Here is a 19,837-nt window from a genome sequence, read left to right on the forward strand (position 1 = left end):
CGCTGACCGGGACCGGCGAGATGACTGGAGAGCGATCCGAGGCCATGCTGCCACGTCTAGATCGACACAGACAGGAAGACATGAACATCAGGTGGTCGACGACGAGGTCGAGATTGAACGTACTCACCAGGATGGATGCTTGGGGGAAAGCTAGAAGGATTCCCCAGCTGTTTGTGTGGAAAAAAGGGGACATCAGTCATCATGAAGCCAAAGTGGAAGTATCTTGATCGGTGACAAGCTCAATGAAATTCCTTCAACTGTGAATACTACTGTGAAAAAAAAAAAAAAAAAACAGATGTCAATAGAACATCAGATCTGGAAGAGAAGATAGAAGCTAACAAAGGGAAGAAGTTTAGATCTGAAGAGTTATACTAAAATCTGAAGCCAAATGATAGACTACAGATCATATTTGACCAGATCATAGCTCGCCCTCTTCACAGCCCGCCGGTACGCCTCTCGAGAATGCACTCGCTCCACCCACTCTGCAAGACGAGGGTATTTCCTGGAGTCGAGATACCCCCTCTGCATCGCCACGTCCATCGGCCAACTGAGCAGGAAATCCGAGAGGCCCAGCTTCTCTTCGCCGCCGAACCAGGCCCTCCCGCTCGCGAGGGTCTGCTCCATCAGGGCAAAGGGGGCAGCGAGGTCCTTGAGGAACATCCGCACCAGCGGCGTGAAGACTGCCCAGGTGAGCGGTCGAGCGGGGAGGGGTGCATTGGACGCGATCAGATCAAAAGTCACGATGCGATCCATCGTCGGGGCGAGCGTGCAGGTCGCAAACTCCTGGAAGAAGGTATCTGTCAGCTGCTCGTCGGCCGAAGAGGCTCTCCACAGGTCCCCTGCGTAGTGGTCGGAGAGAAAGTGCAGGATGAGACGGCTTTCGGCCACGATGGTGCTGTTGTTGGCTGTCGTGAGGAATGGGATGGGCCTATACTCGGCGGTTTCCCCTAAGCTTGAGGGAATCTCCAGGATTGGACTCTTCCCCAGGGGGAAGATCTGTTGGAGCTCTGGTGGTGCGCGTCCTTTGATGCGTTGGTACACTTTCACCGTAAAGGGCTGCGACGTGGCCTGGGCGAGTTCTTCGAGCGCCCAGAGGATACGCAGCGACTGAGAGGAGGTGAGATGATGGAGAGTAGGAGCTGGAGCTGCTTTTCTGGATACATCCTGAGTAGTTTCAGTCATCGCGGTATATTTAAAGAATCGGTTGCCTTCTTAGATCATTAAAGATAGATGATATACAAAGGTATTCGAGTTGTTATTATCTTAATACTCTATTGTCATTCCCAAACATATGACCGCTTAGTCAGCTTGTTAGATAGCCAAAGGATATGACAAGGATCAGGAATTGCGATATTGATAGCACTTCCGAAAGGCTACAGGATGCTCATTATAGCTGTATTCAGCTCTCCAAGAAAGCTCCAGTTACCGTCATTCTCGTGTCTAGGACGGTTGATCATGAATCCTAGAAGCCATACCACCCACCACATAATGGTCTACACAAGATTTAGCAGCAGGGAGCAAGAGCAGGTAGTATTTCTTGAGTGAAGATATATGACCGGTACCTAACAAACTGCAAGGCTACCCCTCCTCAACGACGCCACAGTTACCATTCGACATGGAGAATGTCTCCGGTACAGATGACAGAGACGCGGCGATAGTATTTGACGTTGAGCAAGTACTGGTCTCAACTTTAAAGCAGTACTGGACGGAGGAAGAAACATCTTCAAAGATGGCTACAGCACAGGTAGAGTCCTCGATACAGGCGACGCAGCAGTCGTACGCAGTTGGCAGATCAGTCACAGACGAAATGGTTGACACGCTGATGTCACTGTAGTCGAAGTAATTGATGTACTCGCCAGCCAGGGAGCCAAACTCGGCAGACAGCGGGGCTCCGGCGATGTTGTTAGTCGCGCAGGCCTCATATTCCTGCGTGGTGGTCACAATTACGGTGGTTGTGGTGGCCGTCACCGTGCTCGTCACCGCTGCAGCGGAGATGGTCGCGGTAAGGGTTGAGGTGGTGCTGTAGCTTGATGTAGTTGAAACATCGGCAGGGACAACGATCGAGCTGCTGGTAATCGTCGCTGTGGTGGTACTGGTTGTGATCGGTGTGGCTGCAGTTGTCGTAGTTGGCGTAGCAGTGACGATCGAGGTTGTGGTAGTGTGGGCAGTGACTCGAACCACACAGTCAACCGCAGTGGCATATTTATAGTCATCAAGCCAGGGGACACAAGTCTCCTCATCGTCGCCATCAGAGAGGGACCGCTTGGCAGCTGTCGGGGCAGTCAGGGTGTCGACAATAGGCGTGAAGCCAGATGACGTTGCGAATGTCACGGTTCTGGTGGCAGTGACCGAGACCCCGCTTGTAATCGTACTGGTAATGGCAGCTGGGGTGACGGTCAGGGTTGTTGTATCGTATTCCGTCGAGGTGGTTGAGAACGTATCGGTAACCGTGCTGGCAGTCGAAGTGACAGTCGAGGTCTCATAGACGGTAACGATCGCGGTTGAGGTGGCTGGCGTCGCTGTGACGGTATCCTGAGTAGTGATATAGACAACAACAGGATTCGGGTCATGGATGGTGGAGGTGGTCGTGGTTGTCGGGACAGAAAGCACAGATGTCGTCCCCAGCCTTGAATAGCAGGTCGAAGGGAGATGGATGTCGACATGGCTGCTGCTACTGCTAGCCACAGCAGCAGAGGAAGAACCTGCTGAGACAGGGCCCAGGAGGAAGGCTGTAAGAAGGCCAAGACTATAGAACGCCATGATTCTGACGATAGCCTGTGGTTGATTCAAATGTCTGTTGTGGTGATGGGCTTCATCTAAATAATCCTACTCTGAATCCCCCTTTTTCTATACTATATACCAGTACGTACTGTGTGTCGGCTATTTTCACCACAATAAATCGCCACAATAGACCAAGAAGAGATCCTGAGGATTGGCGTTCTCTCCAATCCCTGGATCTCCAGTAGCTATCTTCTTGAATTGGGTTGGTCATTATTATTCGAGTCTCGCTATTTTATTCCAACAGAAATGCTGGCTTTTGACTAATGCAGAGCTAGACAGGGTGAAGGCCTTTTTTATCAAATTTTGCATACTATAGATGTCCTGTACCCCTGATTCAAGGTACCAGGTCAATATTACTCCGTACTACCGTAGGAAGTCCCTGCAGAGGAGCACAGATTCAGACATGAAGAATATTTAAAGCGTATTATTTTACACTATCCAAAAAGTATGGCGGATTTTTCCATACTAGGAGCTCTTGTTCCCACTCCCACACCAGCAACGTGGATCCCCTTCTCTCTCGACCTGAACCAGAATGTCCATGTTCTTCTCTCGGAGGAAATTGACCGTCCGTTGTCGGACATCTTCAAGGTCTGCACTGCGCGATGCGATGACGTGGATGACACCTAGGATGTGTGCTTGCTTCTGATGATCATGGTCGTGGTCGTGGTCGTGGTCGTGATCATGGTCATGGTCATGGTCATGGTCATGGTCATGGTCATGGTCATGGTCATGGTCATGGTCATGGTCATGGTTGTGGCTGTGGCTGTGGCTACAGTCGTCGTGCTTATGAGAGTGCCCGTGGTCGTGTCCGTGATCATGACCATGTCTTGAGGAAGAACCGGTATCATCGAGCCAAAACTTCGGCACCGTGTAACCTACCACTCCCCTCAATGTGCTGACGCCAGCCAACGTGTCGCGTAGATTATACTCGACATCAGCGGGCAACGTGAGTAAGAGTTTCTGGGCGGTACTGCTGACCAGAGGGATGGCGGAGGCAAAGATCAAGATCGCGATCAGACAGGACGCAATGGGGTCAAATCCAGGCCAGTTGTAGAAATGGACCAGAGCAGTGGAGATGACAACCGCCACGGAACCCAGTGTATCCGCCAGAATATGCAAGAAGATACCGTGCATGTTCTCGTTCCCATGCGAGTGGTCATGCCCGTGGTCATGGCCATGATGGGCGTGCCCATGTTCGAAAGCCATAATCCCCACCAGGTTGACACACAGCCCTGCTACGCTCACCATGAACAATTCGCCGATCCGTTGCATCTGGCTTCCAGATGATAGTCTTTCCACCGCCTCGTAGATGATCTCAACGCTAATGATCCTAAGGTGTCTGTTAGCATGTAAAGTTTTCTCCGCTTTCTGTGGACTGCTAGTCATACATGAGGAAGATTCCGTTGGCGAACCCGGAAAGCGTGTCAACCTTCCCATATCCATACGGGAAGCGAGCGCTGGGAGGCCATTTACTCATGACCGCAGCGCATAATCCTACAACTAGCGCCAAGCAGTCGAAAAACATGTGGATACTATCGCTGAGGAGGCCGAGAGAGCCAGTCAAGAAACCGTAACACAGCTGGACAAGCATAAACGAGAAGTTCAGTCTATCCACAACGTCAGCGCTTCCCATTCTCAAACCCGCAAGGTATGGTATGATGGAACCTACGTCATGAAATAGAAAATGCTTCGGGAATCCTTCTCTTTCAAAATGCTGTACAAGAGTGGATAAGGTTCGCTGTACTGGAGAATCATTTTTGACACCCGCGACATTTCCACTGGACCATGCGAGTGGTGGTCATGGTTATGCGAGTGTGTCCCAGGTCGGAGCTGCTTGTCATCGAACCGGGATGCAAGAACTGACAAGATGGCACAAACGGCTCGTGCCATATATATGCTGGCAAGTCCATCTCTCGCCGGTGGGCTACACAAAATGGCTGCCGCCATTGTGCAGACAGAAAGACCCCATTTTTGCGGGGATCTCAAGGTTTTGGGAGAAGTATATGTCAAAGAAAACGCAAAAGAACTGGCCGTCAAGATGAGGGTAATCGTGTCCAACAGGCCGAACGACCAGGTTCCTCTAATAATCGCAATAAGGACTGTCCAAATGGCCAATATTCCGCCAGCAAGAATAGACAACATAGCTTCGTCGGCATTAGCGAGAGACGATGGAGATCCATTTGAGCTGTAGGTTAGGCCAGCCGATAGAGCTCCTGAAGAGATCGATTGGAGGGTGGAATACGGTCGAATGACACACACCGAGGCCATCAACGCGGCGTACCCCAGGAACGGGTACTCACTCCACCCCACATTAAGGCTCATGAGATTCAAAATCACGATGGCCCCAAGAAGCCCTAGGGTCATCTTTTTCTGGCCAAGTTGCTGCCGAGCACCGGACATGAATGTGGAAACACCTGATGCCATTACCAAGCACAGAACAAAGGCAACAAGAAACCCGCCAACCTGGGACGCAGCGTAGATTGGCAGACCAATCCCACACATCCGAAGGAAGCTAGCCTTGGCAGTATTCACATTCACAGCTGGAAACCTGAAGCTTTTCGGGCTACTACTGGCTTGTCTCGACCGGAAAGCCTGCCAGAATCCGGTTATGAGCAGAGTGGTCGCTGTGATCATGCAGACACCCAGTCCAGATATGCCAGAAACCTGGCTTGGTAACTCGGTTTCAGCAGCTGCAGCCCCAGACGATATCGCTCCTAAAGCCGATGGCTTCCAATACCAAGAGAGTACTATCCACGGCAAAGCGAGAGACAGTCCTGCTATCACCTCGTTTGGGGTCGACTCGGACTGTAATGACAAATCTGCCTTGATCGAGTCGCTTGTCACTCCATTGGCCTCCGCTTTGTCGTGTGTATGGTCATGGAATATGCTATAGTGGGAAGCATTTCGTGTATGCCCTGCAACGGAGTGCGAATGAGAGTGAGAGTGGGAATGCGAATGAGAGTGTGAATGGGCGTGGGAATGGGCGTGGGAATGAGAGTGCGAATGGGAGCGGGGATCCGTATCGACATGATCATGCAGCGAAGAACCGAGTACAGGGCCATTCGGATATGCAGCTACCATCGTTTGCTGCTGTTGCAGGGTCGATTGGTCGGATGAGCTGAGGGATAATGAGCTGGGGACGTGGGTGAAGCGGGCCGAACGCGAGTGACCACGACGGCCATGGCCATGAGCCGCAGGGGAGATCAAATCCACACCCGACATTGGACTTCCTGTCGCCATTATGTAGTTCCTTGGAGCAACACTACCCCGTGTACAGTCGATTTTGTAGAACGTATGGGGTCAGGGACGAGGGTAGAACGAACGCCAACGGACGCGCGGCGACGATCGGGAGGGGGGAGGTGGGTTTCCGAGCTTCAGCAGCTCAAAGAAAGACGGACGCCGACAATGAGCACAAGACTAGACAGCATGCCAGAGAGCTCATTCGACAATGACGCGATGTCGCGTCCACTCACGACGATAGTGGACGGGCGCAGGGAGGCACGACTCGAGCTGAACAGCCTCACTGGGATCTGGTGCTGTGCAGTTCGTCCAGGCGAATGCCGGGGCCGATAAGGAGAGCACGTGATTTGCGACGATCAGCGACGAGGACGAGGACGACGATGAAGATACTCAGAGACTCGGATACAGGATCAGACAGGCGATGCTCTCCTCTCGGAGGAGGATGGATGCATTGCCAAATGCTCAGCCTACTTGGCCTTTCGATCCCCTCTAGCGTCTACCAACGAACTGTCGATCTGCAGCGCCCCCTGAGGAGTCCCCAGAATTTCGGCGCCTCAGGCATAAATCAGGCATAAATCAGGCATCCAACGTTCACGCCTGATCGGCTCTCCTCCGAAGCATTACGTCGTCAAAAGGTGGTGGACACTGGACAGTGGACACTGACAGCTGGCCCCTCTGTTGATCTACAGAGGATAAATTTATCGACGCTTGCCTGTTGGCTGTGATAATTGGATGCCAAAGCTTCAATGGCTGGCTGATTGTGTTATTTCTTGACTGCTGTTGATGGACAGCCCCCCCCTCGCTGCTGCCGCTTCGCCATGATGATCGACTCTATCATTAGCATCGCTTTTTACATCTCGACTGTGCTGACAGTCCTGATCTGGCTGCTTCCATCACAATATGGACAGGCTGACGCTTCAGCACAACAGGCGCCGAAGTGTAAGGTCCAGATTCTTGTCCTAGGGGACATTGGTCGCAGCCCACGCATGCAGTATCACGCACTCAGTATAGCAAGGAAAGGCGGTCAGGTTGATATCATTGGATACAATGGTAAGTCATCATTTTTGGAGGATCATTATAAAGGGGGAGCTATTATTGATAATCTGGGATGCTGTATAGAATCGGAGCCTCATCCTGACGTTTCTTCCCACCCGAATATTTCGATCGTCCCGCTTCCTCCTCACCCGGCCGTTCTGCAGACAAGCAATCGAATCCTTTTTTTACTATACGGGCCACTAAAGGTGCTCTTTCAGATCGGTTGCTTGTGGGTTTGTCTTGCATACCGGACAAAGCCAGCCAAATGGCTACTTGTACAGGTAGACAAAATCTGATTCGAAAACCTTTGGTGTTGAAGCTGACTTGAAATCATTTTTTAGAATCCACCCTCAATTCCTTCGTTGGCCGTTGCGTCGATAGTATGCTTCTGCAGAAAAACGCATCTTGTCATTGATTGGCATAATTTCGGATACTCCATCCTCGCTCTGAAACTCGGTCCCAGACACCCCCTCGTCAGATGGTCCAAATGGTACGAGAAGACCTTTTGTCGCTATGCAACAGCCCATCTCTGCGTCACGAGAGCCATGGCTCGTGTTCTCAAAGAAGACTTTGCGCTCCAGGCGCCCATTCTACCTCTCCACGACCGCCCCGCCGACCTGTTCCAACCGATCCCCGACGAGAAGGATAGAACCCGCTTCCTTACCTCTCTACCTGAAACAGAGCCTATCCGCGCGGCTTTGGAAGGCTCTGGGAACGCCCGTGTGCTAGTGAGCTCAACATCCTGGACCCCGGATGAAGATTTCTCGATCCTCCTCGATGCACTCTGCCAGTACTCGGAGATCGCAACCAGCATGGCCCAGAAACCAGAAGACAGCCTTCCGCACATCATGGCCATCATTACTGGTAAAGGACCCCAGCGCGAGCAGTACCTGAAGAGAATTGCCGAGCTGGAAAATGCTGGCAAGCTGGAGCACGCTACTGTTCGCACCACCTGGCTCAGCATGCAGGATTACGCACGTCTGCTGGCCTCCGCATCGCTAGGTGTCAGTCTGCACACGAGCAGCAGCGGCGTCGACCTGCCCATGAAAGTCGTCGACATGTTCGGCGCCGGCTTGCCCGTTGTCGGCTGTCAGTTCGAGGCTTGGCCGGAACTCGTTCATGAGGGTGTCAACGGGAGGGGGTTTGAAACCGCCACCGAACTTGCGGATCATCTCGTCGATCTCTTCGGTCATCCGGATCGTCTCGACACTCTTCGTGACGGCGCTTGCATAGAGTCGACCCGTCGATGGGATAGTGAATGGGACCCAGTAGCGGGGAAGCTATTTGGTTTGGTGGATTCAGAGGTAAAGATAGACTGAATTGCAAATCAGGCTGATATGAACAAGTATATAAATTTAAAACGGCATTACGCCGAATTGAGTTTCTATTCAAGGCATTCCAGGTTGCTTCAAAACTAACTCGGTAGGGTACAACCAACATCAGTCGCGAAACTTGCCGCCGCATTGCACACAAGTGTCGAATGTATCTGAAACGATTTGATACAAGGGTCCTAAATCAGTGGCAGTGGCAGGTTTGATCAACCCTTCATATATATACTCTGCTCCACAACTGGAACAGAATTTAGAAATACCCGGGTCTTGGATGGAGATGAATGTCAAAGCACATCGGACTAGATAACATTAGCAAAGCCTTCTTCTTTTCTTTTCCGGCCATTCAAAGTAAAGTCGTATTGGCGACTTACCGAAGAGGTGTCCGGATGCGCACTGCGCCTCCTGTGGTGAATACCATGTCAAGCCGGCATTGCACATCTCGCATTTCTCATAAAACTGCCCGCCGGGTCCCTCGAGCTGTTCTATAGTCTTGGTCTTTACGATATTATCCCTATTCCTCTGCAGGCACATGGAAATCTCCTCGCTGAGATCTGCACCGGTAATAGTCGCAAGCCGGATCAAGGCTTTGTGTGCCAGTGATAGCAGCTCCTCATTCTCAGAATCAACAATCGTGCAGCATACTGCCGCGTAAAGTAGCCTCTGGGACCAAGGGTCAGCAATCTCAACGTCTAGTCCTAAATCGAGCACGAGTCTCAGAATAGGTTCTCTTTTTGACCGCAGGTTACTTGGTGACAAGTTCGAGGGAGGCAGTGGAAGAACCAGCTGAGCCTCAAGTTCATCTTCTGGTGTTGCGGATGCAAATACCAGCGTGGTGCGTTCTTCTGCCGCAGTGCGATATTCAATAACATCACCGGGGTGCATCGTGAAGGCCACAGCAATAATGCCCTTATAAGATGCAAGCCCCCTCACGCGGACAATAGCAAGTCCGCCAAGGTCACGATCGATATCAAAACGTTCTCGAAAGTCGTCCAGCTGTTTGGTCCAGAAGGGCGTAAACGAGCTATCCTGGTTTCGCACGTCACCAAACGTACTTGCAAAAGTATACCCGCCCATTGTACCTAGATGGATAGAAGGTAGACTGGCTTTGTCCTTGACCACTGAACCCATGGCTAAAGGGGATTAGCTCAAGTCATTCAGTCATAGAAAGCAGATCAGATCCCCATACCACCGATCGGCTCCCAGTGGTTTGTGCCGTCAACTTGGGTATTTTCGTTTGTTTTTTCGACAAATGGAGTCTCCCGCATCTCAATACCATCATTGGACACACTGGACCCGTCGTAAACGGACTTTGGCATTGAAAATGTAAGCAATCCCGCGAATACGCCGGCAGCAAGATGCAACGGGTCCATTCCCTCCTGTAGAAATCATGAGCCTGGAAATTAAGACATGTTAATCTGCACGGACCTGATGAAGCCACTGAAGAGGACCAGTAAATTGGTAGTTGTGTATATTTCCATTCTCAAGGTTGAGGCGATGCTCTGTTGTTCGAGCCTCTAGCTTGTAGGAAGGTCGGAGCGCGTCTTGTGACGTGCCCAAGCTCATAGACACATTGACTCTAATAGTTTGCAGACCTGATCCATATACCACAGCTAACATAGCGCTTGCAGATTTAGCGGGAGAGTGATGAATCCATGGCCCACAGGCCAGAGACGAGACCCTGGTATGGGACTTGAGTGTTTGGTATAGAATAGATTCAGTCTGTACTTTGGAGAAATTCTCATCCACTTCTTGGAGCGACGTAGAGGACAGAATGCCCATGGAATAATAGTTCGAGGATGTGGAGACTGCTTTGTAATAACCGATATGAATGACAACTATATCATTATCATCGTTGGCCAGAGCAATCAATCCAGCTCCCCATCGAATTTCCGGGGTTGCGGCTGCGTGTGGAACACCAGAATCCGGGACCTGCAGAGGGGGACTCCATGTGAAGGCGCGTACTCTGGCCTTTCGTAGACGGACTCCCTCATCGAAAGCCGAATCAGAAAGATAATCCCTCAACGCATGATTGACGACAGCTACTCTTGTCCATTTAGCCTGTGGGCCGAAAGGCTCATATAGTGACAACAGCATATTGGACGTCAAAACGGCGAGGAGGCATCGCCGGTGTTTGGCAATCCCCGGCGGCGACCATGAGAGTCCAACAACCGTGCTCATAGACTGTTCCGCTCCAATTGAGAAGTCCGCCCGTTTCTGTGGGTAAATTGTAGGCCACTCATCATTGGTAAACACATTGACCTTGACGCGTGTGAATTGCCAGCGGACTGGACTCGTTTTATGCCCTTCAACGCCCTGGTCAGAGCCCTTGGGTGTCTACCACAATATTAGCCAATAGCTTCAGATAAGTCCAAAATTAGATGCCGTATCCAAACCAGAATATGCACATGGTCCCCTGCCGCGACGGCAATATCACCGTCCGCCGACCAAGATATGCAGTTGTAGCACGAGGGAAACAGCGGCAGCTCCACTGGGGGCAGCATGTCGTTTATTTCTCAATCAACGGCCGGCTTTCATTCCATGTTCGTGGCAATAAAAGACAATTAGGGAGGGATAAACGCCTGAGGTTTCCTTTCCGGTCCTCAAACTCGTGGAAGGAGCTTTATTGTTGCTCCCGCTTCGGGTTTAGCGTTTTTTGCTTAGCCTTCCAGTCCCGTGATGCAATCTCACGTGATCAGTATTGCGGTTGACGCCGGACGGTTTATTGATTCAATGATCTTGACCAACACTTATTATTGCTTAGTTGTTGATTAACTGACTAGGCAGTCAACTAGACAATACTTTAAGGCTGGAGATGAAGCCCTTGGCTTGAGCGAGCCTTCCTAACCATGCTGTTATTCTACTAAACCATGTCATATCCGAGGTCTAAGATTGAAGCGTACGGGTAAGTATACTCCAGTCAGTAACACTGAGTGAGCACTGAATGAGATAGCTGAACTAACCGACCCAAGCGATCCTGGTCTTGATCTCGATCTCTTTGATTTATCAGCTGGATGAATGTCGGCGTTTGTTTCCCTTTTTAGTCCTCCCCAGTAGTTATTCCCGATGTTTATAAGAGGGGGACCTGGTAACCTCCGATAACCTCCGCACAAGCAGCTTCCAAAACGTCAAGCTCCCTGTTACTCTAGATCTATCCAAACACCATGTCTCGCGAGCTCTTCCCACCGCTGCCCACCTGGGACAAGGGTACACGAATTTCCCGTTCCCAATACTAAGGTACTAGTATACAACTGAGACTGACTTGATCCTGCAGAGGACCATGCCGCCAAGTATGTCGATCGTGATAACATGCTCAACGCCTGGATCGACCCCGATATCCTCGCACTCGCTGGAGACATCTATGCCCAGCCATACCCGCAGCCCACGCGTGGCATAGGTTGCCTCGGAACCTACCTCTGCCGCTTGCCCCCTGGGTACGAGGAGAGCGAGGAGCGCTACCCGGTCCTCTTCTGGCTCCACGGTGGCATGCAGACTTCACGCTCGTGTGAGTGGGCGCTACGGTTCTACGGGAGGAAGATGGATGAGGGACTGATGCCGAAATGTATCGTCATTGCCCCGCAGGTATTTAGAAAAGAATAAAAGAGTCTGAGGCGATCCAAACACTGACAATCAATGGGTAGATGCTCCCGCAGGGACGGTATATCGACAACTACGACGGCACGCGGCCTCTGGCGACGATTATGAGCAAGGATCTTGTCAACGCGATCGATAGGCGCTACCGTACCATCCGTCACCCATCGGCCCGGTGGATCGAGGGATTCTCCATGGGAGGGTGAGTTAAAGATAACAATACAAATGGTACGATGCTAATATGTATATTTTTGCTTATAGCTATGGAACCCTCCACGTGGCCCTGACCTATCCTGAGATTTTCGGCGCAGCGTCAGCGCTTGCCCCCGCTGTCCTCTGGATCATGGAGGATGAGCCCGTCTCGCTGACCACACCCACCTACGGAGCCAGTCATGTCTTCTGGGACCAAGCTCATCCGTACTATGTGGCTGGAGTGAAGCGCAAAGAGGCTGGCAATATGCCTATTCGTGTCATTTCCGGCGAGAAGGACACCCGGCTGGCTGTGGCCATTCCCCGCCTCGTCGACCGCCTGCGCGAACTTGAGTATAACCTACAAACACAACATGTCCTGGGCGTTGGTCATTACTATGAGCCCTTGTTAGCCGGTGTTGACGACTTTGCATGGACCTGGTGGCAGGAGGTGGCTCAACATATTGTGCACCCTGAAAATTAGAGCTAATAAGATAGGGCCAGCACATTTGATGAAATCATGAGATAGACGGAGTAAGTTGCTATGGGCTGTCACAAAGACAAATATAGATACAATAGATCTAAAATGTATAAAATACAAAAAATCAATTACCTCTGTCCTAGCATCTTAATTGGCTGTCTTTATGTATGGTAGATTTAGACCAAAGTATAGCATATCAACCTTGATTCTTAGTCTAGGTATCTAGCAGTATCATACGCATAAATAATATGTATGGTGTCAACGGGCTAAAAGCTAGAGATAGATATATTGTATCATTGGAAGGGTATAGAATAATGCCAAAGCCAAGCTCCATATTGAAACCATCATATAGCGACTGCGTGCTCACTCGACTCTATCCAGCTTTTGGACAACCATTGCTGTGGCAGCACCACCACCATTGCAAATAGCAGCAACCCCGTATTCTCCAGGCTGAAGTTGATGAAGGAGGGTAATGAGGATTCGGGAGCCAGAGCTCCCGAGAGCATGGCCCAGGGATATAGCGCCACCGAGGAGGTTAACACGGGCGTTTTGAAGACCGAGGATCTGCAATACATCTTAGCGAATGTTCGGAAGTGAACATGAGAAAAATCTGCTAGGCGTATGATACTAACCTTCTCATTAGCTTTGATAACTGCTGCAAATGCTTCATTGAACTCCCAGACAGCAACTTGATCCTTGGTGATGCCAGCACGCTCCAGAGCAATAGGAACGGCCTTGGCGGGCGCCACGGGAAAGTCAACGGGGTCGATGGCGGCATCAGCAGAAGAGACAATCCGGGCCAGCAGACGATTGCTATTTGCGAACTCGCGGGCAATGTCCTTGCTGCCCAGTACCAAAGCAGAGGCGCCGTCATTCATTGTTGAAGCGTTGCCAGCGGTGACGGTACCTGTTCCATCCCTCAGAAAGGCAGGCTTCAGAGTAGCCATCTTATCGATTCGCAGATTTTCGTAGCCTTCATCACGCTCAATGACCGTCTCTCCCTTCTTGCCCTTGACCGTGACGGGTGCAATCTCCTCAGCGAATTTGCCCTCCTTCCAGGCTTGCTGGGCACGTTGATACGATTGGATAGCGTATTGATCCTGGTCCTCGCGAGAGATGTCATACTTCTTGGCGGTTTGCTCGGCGCATATTCCCATATGAAACTGATTGTAAACGTCCCACAGGCCATCCTTGATAAGACCATCTTCCAGCTTGATTTCGCCAAAAGGTGGCAACTGGCTCGAACGGGCCATATAATACGGCACCCGAGACATATTTTCCATGCCCCCCGCCACCTGCGCCTCTGCCAGTCCCAGTTGAATGTTTTGAGCGGCGAGAGCCACCGCTTTCAAACCAGACGCGCAGACCTTGTTCACAGTCATCGACTCGACACTAGGCGAGAGACCTGCGAAAATGGACGCTTGACGTGCGGGGGCCTGCCCCACGGAACCTTGAAGTACGTTGCCCATATAGACATCGGTGATCTTTTCAACAGGGATCCCCGATTTGCTCACAGCAGCCTTGATGGCAACAGCGCCCAGCTCGGGAGCACTGACGGAGACGAAAGATCCATTGAACTTTGCAACATGATGTTAGCATGGTAGCTACTAATTAAAAAGATACTCGCATACGACTTCTTTACCTTTGCTGTTGGTGTTCGAGCCCCACTGAGAATGTACGCTTCTTGGATCTCCCTAAACAACGGGCGTGCAGAACTGAAGGACCTCTGCTGGCACCTTCGCGATGCGGGGAAGGAGGCCCCTAGGGAGGTCAAGCGGCATGGAACTCTGGGTGTCATTTCGAAGCGCTAAGAAAGAAATCCCAAAGCGATAGTGGAAGTATTATGAAACGACGATAAAGAGCAGAATGAAGATGATAATAAATGACAAACCCTCAAGGTTGACCTCATAACAATATAGACGACGACCTCTCTCTCCTCGCCGCGGTAGTAGTGGTCCACATCCGCCTCTAGCCGCCACCCGCCTGGACCGAGGCAAGTGTTTAATAGTGTTAGCGCTGGGTCACGAGCCAACGAGCCACATCAATTGAGTCACATGATTATTCAAATGTGGCGTCATTAGATAAGCTCCCCGACCTACTGTGGCTAGCCAGGCTCTAAGCTAGATTCTGCATATTTCTCCATGTGGGCTGTTTGTCCGGCCGGAAATCCAATGACAATGAGCGGTGACAGCCAACAACGCGGCAAAAAATGGGCCCCAAGGTAGAAGAGGAGGAAGGAACGTCGGCTCCGAGAGGAGCGGTCATCGACCAGCGGGAGGGTTGCTGCATCTCCATCGATTGTCTTGTCGACTCGGCAGCTTCTTGTGTCTCCTTCTTCCATCTACAACACACCTTCTACCCTTCCCCTATTGACTCGCTTCTAACGAGCTGTCACATCTGACTGCTCCATCTCTTCTCGCCCTCTCTCACTGAGTCAGTCACCCGATAGCTTGCCGATTATCACCAGAACCCCGCCGCCATGTCGACCTCTGCCCGCCGCCGCCTCATGCGGGATTTCAAGGTATGTGAGAGGTGCTTTCATCAGAAAAGTCCCTAGTATCATCGAATCTTTAGGAACCGTTGCTTTTCCCATCTGCAATATGCTTCCTACCCTCCCTCGATTTTACGTCATGCCCTCGTTTGTCTTGATCTCGTGAGCTAATACATCGTTGGTGATTACAGCGCATGCAAACAGATCCTCCTGCTGGAGTCTCGGCATCTCCTGTATCAGACAATGTCATGACCTGGTAGGCTGAAACCCCCATTTACTGGTCTAATAAGGCTTGTTTTTTTAATTAATCTGTTTTTTGAGTAGGAATGCCGTTATCATTGGCCCCGCCGATACACCATTCGAGGACGGAACCTTTCGTCTTGTTATGCACTTTGAAGAGCAATATCCGAACAAGCCTCCTGGGGTGAAGTTTATCAGTCAGATGTTTCACCCTAATGTATATGGTACTGGGGAACTCTGTCTGGACATCCTTCAGAACAGGTGGAGTCCGACTTATGATGTAGCAGCCATCTTGACTAGCATCCAGAGGTATGGTTCTTCAGGTTGAAGCTGCAAGAATTTTTTTGCTGACGATATCGCCACCCTTAGTCTTCTGAACGATCCGAACACATCGTCTCCTGCCAACGTGGAAGCCTCGAACCTCTATAAAGATAATCGCAAGGAGTACGTTAAGCGTGTCCGTGAGACCGTCGAAAAGAGCTGGGAAGACTAGGGTATATTCAAGTCATTTTTGGACATGATATGCTCTCCGACGTGTTCGGCCTTCCATGGTCTTTTCTGCACCTTTTCCTCTTCTTTCTCTCTTCCCTCCATCCTTTCTGAACCAGGACAACGCCGAACAGGCATGTTGAGTACCTGAGCTTCCCGGTCTCTTTTTATTTCCTTTCCAGACATGCACAGCGCGGGGGATAAGGCGCCTGGCGAATACTGCTCTATTTGTTTTCTCCGTGGATATTTGCATCTTGTTCCGATGTTGCATAATGCATCAGCTTGTCGTGCGTTACCAGCATCATCTAGTGACCATATGATCATTTCCCCCTGAATATAAAAAAATTTGTATCTCGGTGGTAATGCATAATGCGCAGTAATAAATAATACGACATAGTCCAACCCTGCGGCTGTTTCAAGTAGCGGTGATGCGGGACTCTAGGCGGGCGCCAAGACATCCCAACAAGCGTTGTCAACAACGGTTTCTCTCGCGATCAACGCGGTTCCCCTCCACCTGGACAGTGGACTTCCACCTCACATCTCGACGCTCGCTGTGGTGTGCACGGGCCTGCCATTCTTTGCATATCCCGATTTATAATCCTCCGGGTCGAGGACACTGCACATACTGCTTTTGTTTTTCCACGTTCTCTGCGGCCTTTGCGTGCACGTGAACCCCTGACCCCGTCACGGCGACACACCCAGCGGCCTGCCGATCTTGGACCACCCGCGGATTCGAAGAAGTCGAGGACTTGCTTTTGAATATCCCCTGCTTGGGGTTTCTGGTCGTATTTTCACCCGCTCTGTCGTTGGTCTAGCGTTTCTGCATATTTAAACACAAGCACCATGGCGTGAGTATTTGTGATTCACCGCTGCCGCTGCTGCAAGAACTGATAAGGCTGACTATTCTCTCTTTGCTATTTGATACTATAGGTCTTCCGGGTCCGGCTCCTCGAATAACACGATCAAGGGTGCGCGCAATCTTGAAAGCAAAATATCCCTGAGCGAAGAGACGTCGAGTGCTAACTTACCCCGCTCACAGTCGTTGCGAGATTTCGACCGCAGAACAAAGTTGAATTAGCGTCGGGAGGGGAGCCGATTGTGGATTTCGAAAATGAGCAGTCATGCAAGATCAACGTGAGTTGATTAGAGAGCCAAGGGCGAGGGGAGGGGATTCCATATACCAGACAGTTCTGATTCGGAAAATAGTCCAGGGAAGGCATAAGTGCCTTCACTTTCGATAGGGTTTTCCCCATGGGCTCTCGACAAAATGATATCTTCGATTTCTCTATTCGCTCAACGGTGGATGATATTCTGAACGGTTACAACGGCACCGTATTTGCATATGGACAAACGGGTGCGGGTAAATCGTATACGATGATGGGCTCCGATATCGACGATGATGAGGGCAAGGGTATCATCCCGCGTATCGTTGAGCAGATCTTCGCGAGCATTCTCGTCAGTCCCAGCAACATCGAGTACACCGTCCGGGTCAGCTATATGGAAATCTATATGGAGCGGATCAGGGATCTGCTCGTTCCTCAGAACGACAATCTTCCCGTCCACGAAGAAAAGGCACGAGGCGTCTACGTCAAGGGACTGCTAGAGGTGTATGTCTCGAGTGTTCAGGAAGTTTATGAAGTGATGCGACGCGGTGGGGCGGCAAGAGCTGTTGCTGCGACAAACATGAATCAGGAGTCATCCCGGTCTCACTCTATTTTTGTGATCACCGTGACGCAGAAGAACGTTGAAACGGGCTCTGCCAAAAGCGGTCAGCTCTTCTTGGTTGATTTGGCAGGTAGTGAAAAGGTCGGCAAGACAGGTGCTAGTGGCCAGACGCTGGAAGAGGCCAAGAAAATCAACAAGAGTTTGAGTGCTCTTGGCATGGTCATCAACGCCCTGACGGACGGAAAGTCAACACATATCCCTTATCGCGACTCGAAACTCACCCGAATCCTACAAGAGAGTTTGGGAGGTAACTCCCGGACAACCTTGATCATTAACTGCTCGCCCAGCAGCTACAACGATGCGGAAACGATATCTACTCTTCGCTTCGGTGTGCGTGCCAAGGCTATCAAGAACAAGGCGAAGATCAACGCCGAGTTGAGCCCTGCCGAGCTGAAGCAGCTGCTACGCAAGGCGCAGAGTCAGGTCACCAACTTCGAGACCTACATCTCTGCGCTTGAAAACGAAGTCCAGGTCTGGCGAAGTGGAGATAATGTTCCAAAAGAGCGCTGGACACCGTCTCGCTCCGCAGACGGCGTCAGCGCGGCAAAGGTAGAAGCCCGCGCACCTCGCCCCGGCACTCCTTCCCGGTTGCAGGATGTGCCTCGTTCAGAGACTCCCCGGCCGGACTCCAGACTGGGCGACCGGTCTGGAACCCCCAGTCTGGTGCTCGAAAAGGATGAGCGTGAAGAGTTTCTCCGACGTGAGAACGAGCTTCAAGACCAGATCACCGAGAAGGAAACGCATATCGCGAATGTCGAGAGGACTCTACGGGAGGCGAAGGAGGAGCTGAAGAATATGAAGGAGAACAACTCTCGTTCCGGCAAGGACAACGAGAGACTCAATACTGAAGTCAATGAGCTCCGTATGCACTTGGAGAAGGTTTCGTATGAGAGCAAAGAAGCGTCCATCACCATGGACAGTTTGAAGGAAGCGAACACCGAGTTGACTTCCGAACTTGACGAAGTGAAGCAGCAGCTCTTGGATGTCCGTATGAAGGCGAAGGAGACTAGCGCCGCCTTGGATGAGAAGGAAAAGAAAAAAGCGGAGAAGATGGCCAAGATGATGGCCGGATTCGACTTGGGTAGTGACGTGTTTTCTGACAACGAGCGCAAAGTTCAGGATCTTATTCAGCGCGTTGATGCCTTGCACAAAATCAGCGAAGAAGGCGAAACCATCGTTCCCGATGATCTCCTTGAACTACGAGCCAGCCTGTTGGAAACGCAGGGCTTTATCCGACAGGCCGAGTTGACGATGAATGACCGCGGTGAGTTGAGTCTGCTGCAGGACGGCCGACGTACGGAGCTCGAGCAGAAGCTGGCGGATCTCGAGCGGGAATACGAAAATGTTCTGGAGAGCAATCTGGGCGAGCAAGATGTGCAGGAGATTCGCGAACGACTGGAGAAGTCGTACGGCGATCGCAAGGAGACGGAGATGAAATTGCTCGAAGAGTTGCGTCAAGAAATCGGCCACAAGGACGAGGAGCTGACAAAGCTGCGCCAGTCGCTCACGGATTCTCAGTCGCGCGCCTCAACAAACGGTGCTGCGGGCAAAACACTCCAGCAGCAGATTGCTGAATTCGATGCGATGAAGAAGTCGTTGATGCGTGATCTGCAAAACCGCTGCGAGAGGGTTGTGGAGCTTGAGATTTCGTTGGACGATGCCCGCGAGCAGTACAACAACGTGCTTCGGTCCTCGAATAACCGGGCTCAACAGAAGAAGATGGCCTTCCTGGAACGCAACCTCGAGCAATTGACTCACGTGCAACGCCAGCTGGTTGAGCAGAACAGCGGACTCAAGAAAGAAGTCGCCATTGCCGAGCGGAAACTCATCGCCCGAAACGAGCGGATTGCCAGTTTGGAGAGCCTGCTCCAGGAGAGCCAGGAGAAGCTTACCCAAGCAAATCACCGGTACGCCCTTTCACCTCCATTGTTACTGTCTGTAAAGCGAATGGCAAACCTGACTGTTCCAGATTCGAGGCCCAACTCACTGCCGTCAAGGAGAGGCTCGAGGCGGCCAAGCAAGGCTCGACGCGGGGCCTCCCGACTTCGATGGATTCCAGCGGCGGGTTCAGTTTCGGGGGCTCGAGGATCGCAAAGCCCCTCCGCGGCGGTGGCGGAGACAATGCTCCCTCGAACTCGTCCATTGCTGGAGTTCAGTCGCAGGAGACGGGGAAGCGCACAAGCTGGTTCTTTGACCGACGATGAATCGATTATGCGATTCTCTTTGTTCCTACTACTACAACTACAG

The 19,837-nt window shown here is 51.3% G+C and overlaps 9 protein-coding genes across 9 annotated transcripts; 4 read left to right on the forward strand and 5 right to left on the reverse strand.

The window, feature by feature from the left end:
* Positions 1–275: 275 nt before the first annotated feature.
* Positions 276–1,230, reverse strand: ASPZODRAFT_133393 (hypothetical protein). The gene has a single exon (XM_022723263.1). The coding sequence runs from the start codon at positions 1,180–1,182 to the stop codon at positions 397–399; it is 786 nt and encodes a 261-aa protein (XP_022580069.1). The 5' UTR covers positions 1,183–1,230; the 3' UTR covers positions 276–396.
* A 348-nt stretch (positions 1,231–1,578) lies between these two features.
* ASPZODRAFT_167326 (hypothetical protein) lies at positions 1,579–2,760 on the reverse strand (the record flags this gene model as incomplete). The annotated part of the gene is made up of 1 exon (XM_022726820.1): positions 1,579–2,760. One exon carries the CDS (start codon positions 2,758–2,760, stop codon positions 1,579–1,581), a length of 1,182 nt encoding a protein of 393 aa, XP_022580070.1.
* Positions 2,761–3,246: 486 nt separating this feature from the next.
* Positions 3,247–5,862, reverse strand: ASPZODRAFT_69141 (hypothetical protein; the record flags this gene model as incomplete). Its single annotated transcript, XM_022729563.1, has 3 exons — positions 3,247–4,111; positions 4,170–4,388; positions 4,451–5,862. 3 exons carry the CDS (start codon positions 5,860–5,862, stop codon positions 3,247–3,249), a joined length of 2,496 nt encoding a protein of 831 aa, XP_022580071.1.
* Positions 5,863–6,661: 799 nt separating this feature from the next.
* Positions 6,662–8,375, forward strand: ASPZODRAFT_167328 (hypothetical protein; the record flags this gene model as incomplete). The annotated part of the gene is made up of 3 exons (XM_022726821.1): positions 6,662–7,071; positions 7,141–7,337; positions 7,398–8,375. Exons 1-3 carry the CDS (start codon positions 6,840–6,842, stop codon positions 8,373–8,375), a joined length of 1,407 nt encoding a protein of 468 aa, XP_022580072.1. The 5' UTR covers positions 6,662–6,839.
* Positions 8,376–8,495: 120 nt separating this feature from the next.
* Positions 8,496–10,888, reverse strand: ASPZODRAFT_152616 (hypothetical protein; the record flags this gene model as incomplete). Its single annotated transcript, XM_022725868.1, has 5 exons — positions 8,496–8,686; positions 8,759–9,517; positions 9,574–9,763; positions 9,813–10,721; positions 10,781–10,888. The coding sequence occupies 5 exons, from the start codon at positions 10,886–10,888 to the stop codon at positions 8,496–8,498; spliced, it is 2,157 nt and encodes a 718-aa protein (XP_022580073.1).
* Positions 10,889–11,459: 571 nt separating this feature from the next.
* Positions 11,460–12,785, forward strand: ASPZODRAFT_133400 (hypothetical protein). The gene is made up of 4 exons (XM_022723264.1): positions 11,460–11,591; positions 11,659–11,966; positions 12,026–12,177; positions 12,237–12,785. Exons 1-4 carry the CDS (start codon positions 11,549–11,551, stop codon positions 12,646–12,648), a joined length of 915 nt encoding a protein of 304 aa, XP_022580074.1. The 5' UTR covers positions 11,460–11,548; the 3' UTR covers positions 12,649–12,785.
* A 223-nt stretch (positions 12,786–13,008) lies between these two features.
* Positions 13,009–14,443, reverse strand: ASPZODRAFT_152617 (hypothetical protein; the record flags this gene model as incomplete). The annotated part of the gene is made up of 3 exons (XM_022725869.1): positions 13,009–13,209; positions 13,278–14,222; positions 14,288–14,443. The coding sequence occupies 3 exons, from the start codon at positions 14,441–14,443 to the stop codon at positions 13,009–13,011; spliced, it is 1,302 nt and encodes a 433-aa protein (XP_022580075.1).
* Positions 14,444–14,956: 513 nt separating this feature from the next.
* ASPZODRAFT_133404 (hypothetical protein) lies at positions 14,957–16,196 on the forward strand. Its single transcript, XM_022723265.1, has 4 exons — positions 14,957–15,166; positions 15,328–15,392; positions 15,461–15,685; positions 15,746–16,196. Exons 1-4 carry the CDS (start codon positions 15,125–15,127, stop codon positions 15,867–15,869), a joined length of 456 nt encoding a protein of 151 aa, XP_022580076.1. The 5' UTR covers positions 14,957–15,124; the 3' UTR covers positions 15,870–16,196.
* A 512-nt stretch (positions 16,197–16,708) lies between these two features.
* Positions 16,709–19,794, forward strand: ASPZODRAFT_17017 (hypothetical protein; the record flags this gene model as incomplete). The annotated part of the gene is made up of 5 exons (XM_022726926.1): positions 16,709–16,713; positions 16,796–16,833; positions 16,905–16,999; positions 17,072–19,497; positions 19,560–19,794. The coding sequence occupies 5 exons, from the start codon at positions 16,709–16,711 to the stop codon at positions 19,792–19,794; spliced, it is 2,799 nt and encodes a 932-aa protein (XP_022580077.1).
* Positions 19,795–19,837: the final 43 nt, after the last annotated feature.

This window comes from Penicilliopsis zonata (assembly GCF_001890105.1).
Source record: "Penicilliopsis zonata CBS 506.65 unplaced genomic scaffold ASPZOscaffold_10, whole genome shotgun sequence".
Taxonomy (NCBI): Eukaryota; Fungi; Ascomycota; class Eurotiomycetes; order Eurotiales; family Aspergillaceae; genus Penicilliopsis; species Penicilliopsis zonata.

What these genes read in the sequence shown, in the direction of transcription:
- ASPZODRAFT_133393 (XM_022723263.1), bottom strand. Translation starts at nt 1,182, where the DNA reads ATGACTGAAACTACTCAGGATGTATCCAGAAAAGCAGCTCCAGCTCCT.
- ASPZODRAFT_133400 (XM_022723264.1), top strand. Translation starts at nt 11,549, where the DNA reads ATGTCTCGCGAGCTCTTCCCACCGCTGCCCACCTGGGACAAGG. An exon ending in GCTGCCCACCTGGGACAAGG is followed by an intron (nt 11,592 to 11,658) that starts GTACACGAATTT and finishes TTGATCCTGCAG; the next exon opens with AGGACCATGCCGCCAAGTAT. An exon ending in GTATCGTCATTGCCCCGCAG is followed by an intron (nt 11,967 to 12,025) that starts GTATTTAGAAAA and finishes ATCAATGGGTAG; the next exon opens with ATGCTCCCGCAGGGACGGTA.
- ASPZODRAFT_133404 (XM_022723265.1), top strand. Translation starts at nt 15,125, where the DNA reads ATGTCGACCTCTGCCCGCCGCCGCCTCATGCGGGATTTCAAG. An exon ending in GCCTCATGCGGGATTTCAAG is followed by an intron (nt 15,167 to 15,327) that starts GTATGTGAGAGG and finishes TGGTGATTACAG; the next exon opens with CGCATGCAAACAGATCCTCC. An exon ending in ATCTTGACTAGCATCCAGAG is followed by an intron (nt 15,686 to 15,745) that starts GTATGGTTCTTC and finishes CGCCACCCTTAG; the next exon opens with TCTTCTGAACGATCCGAACA.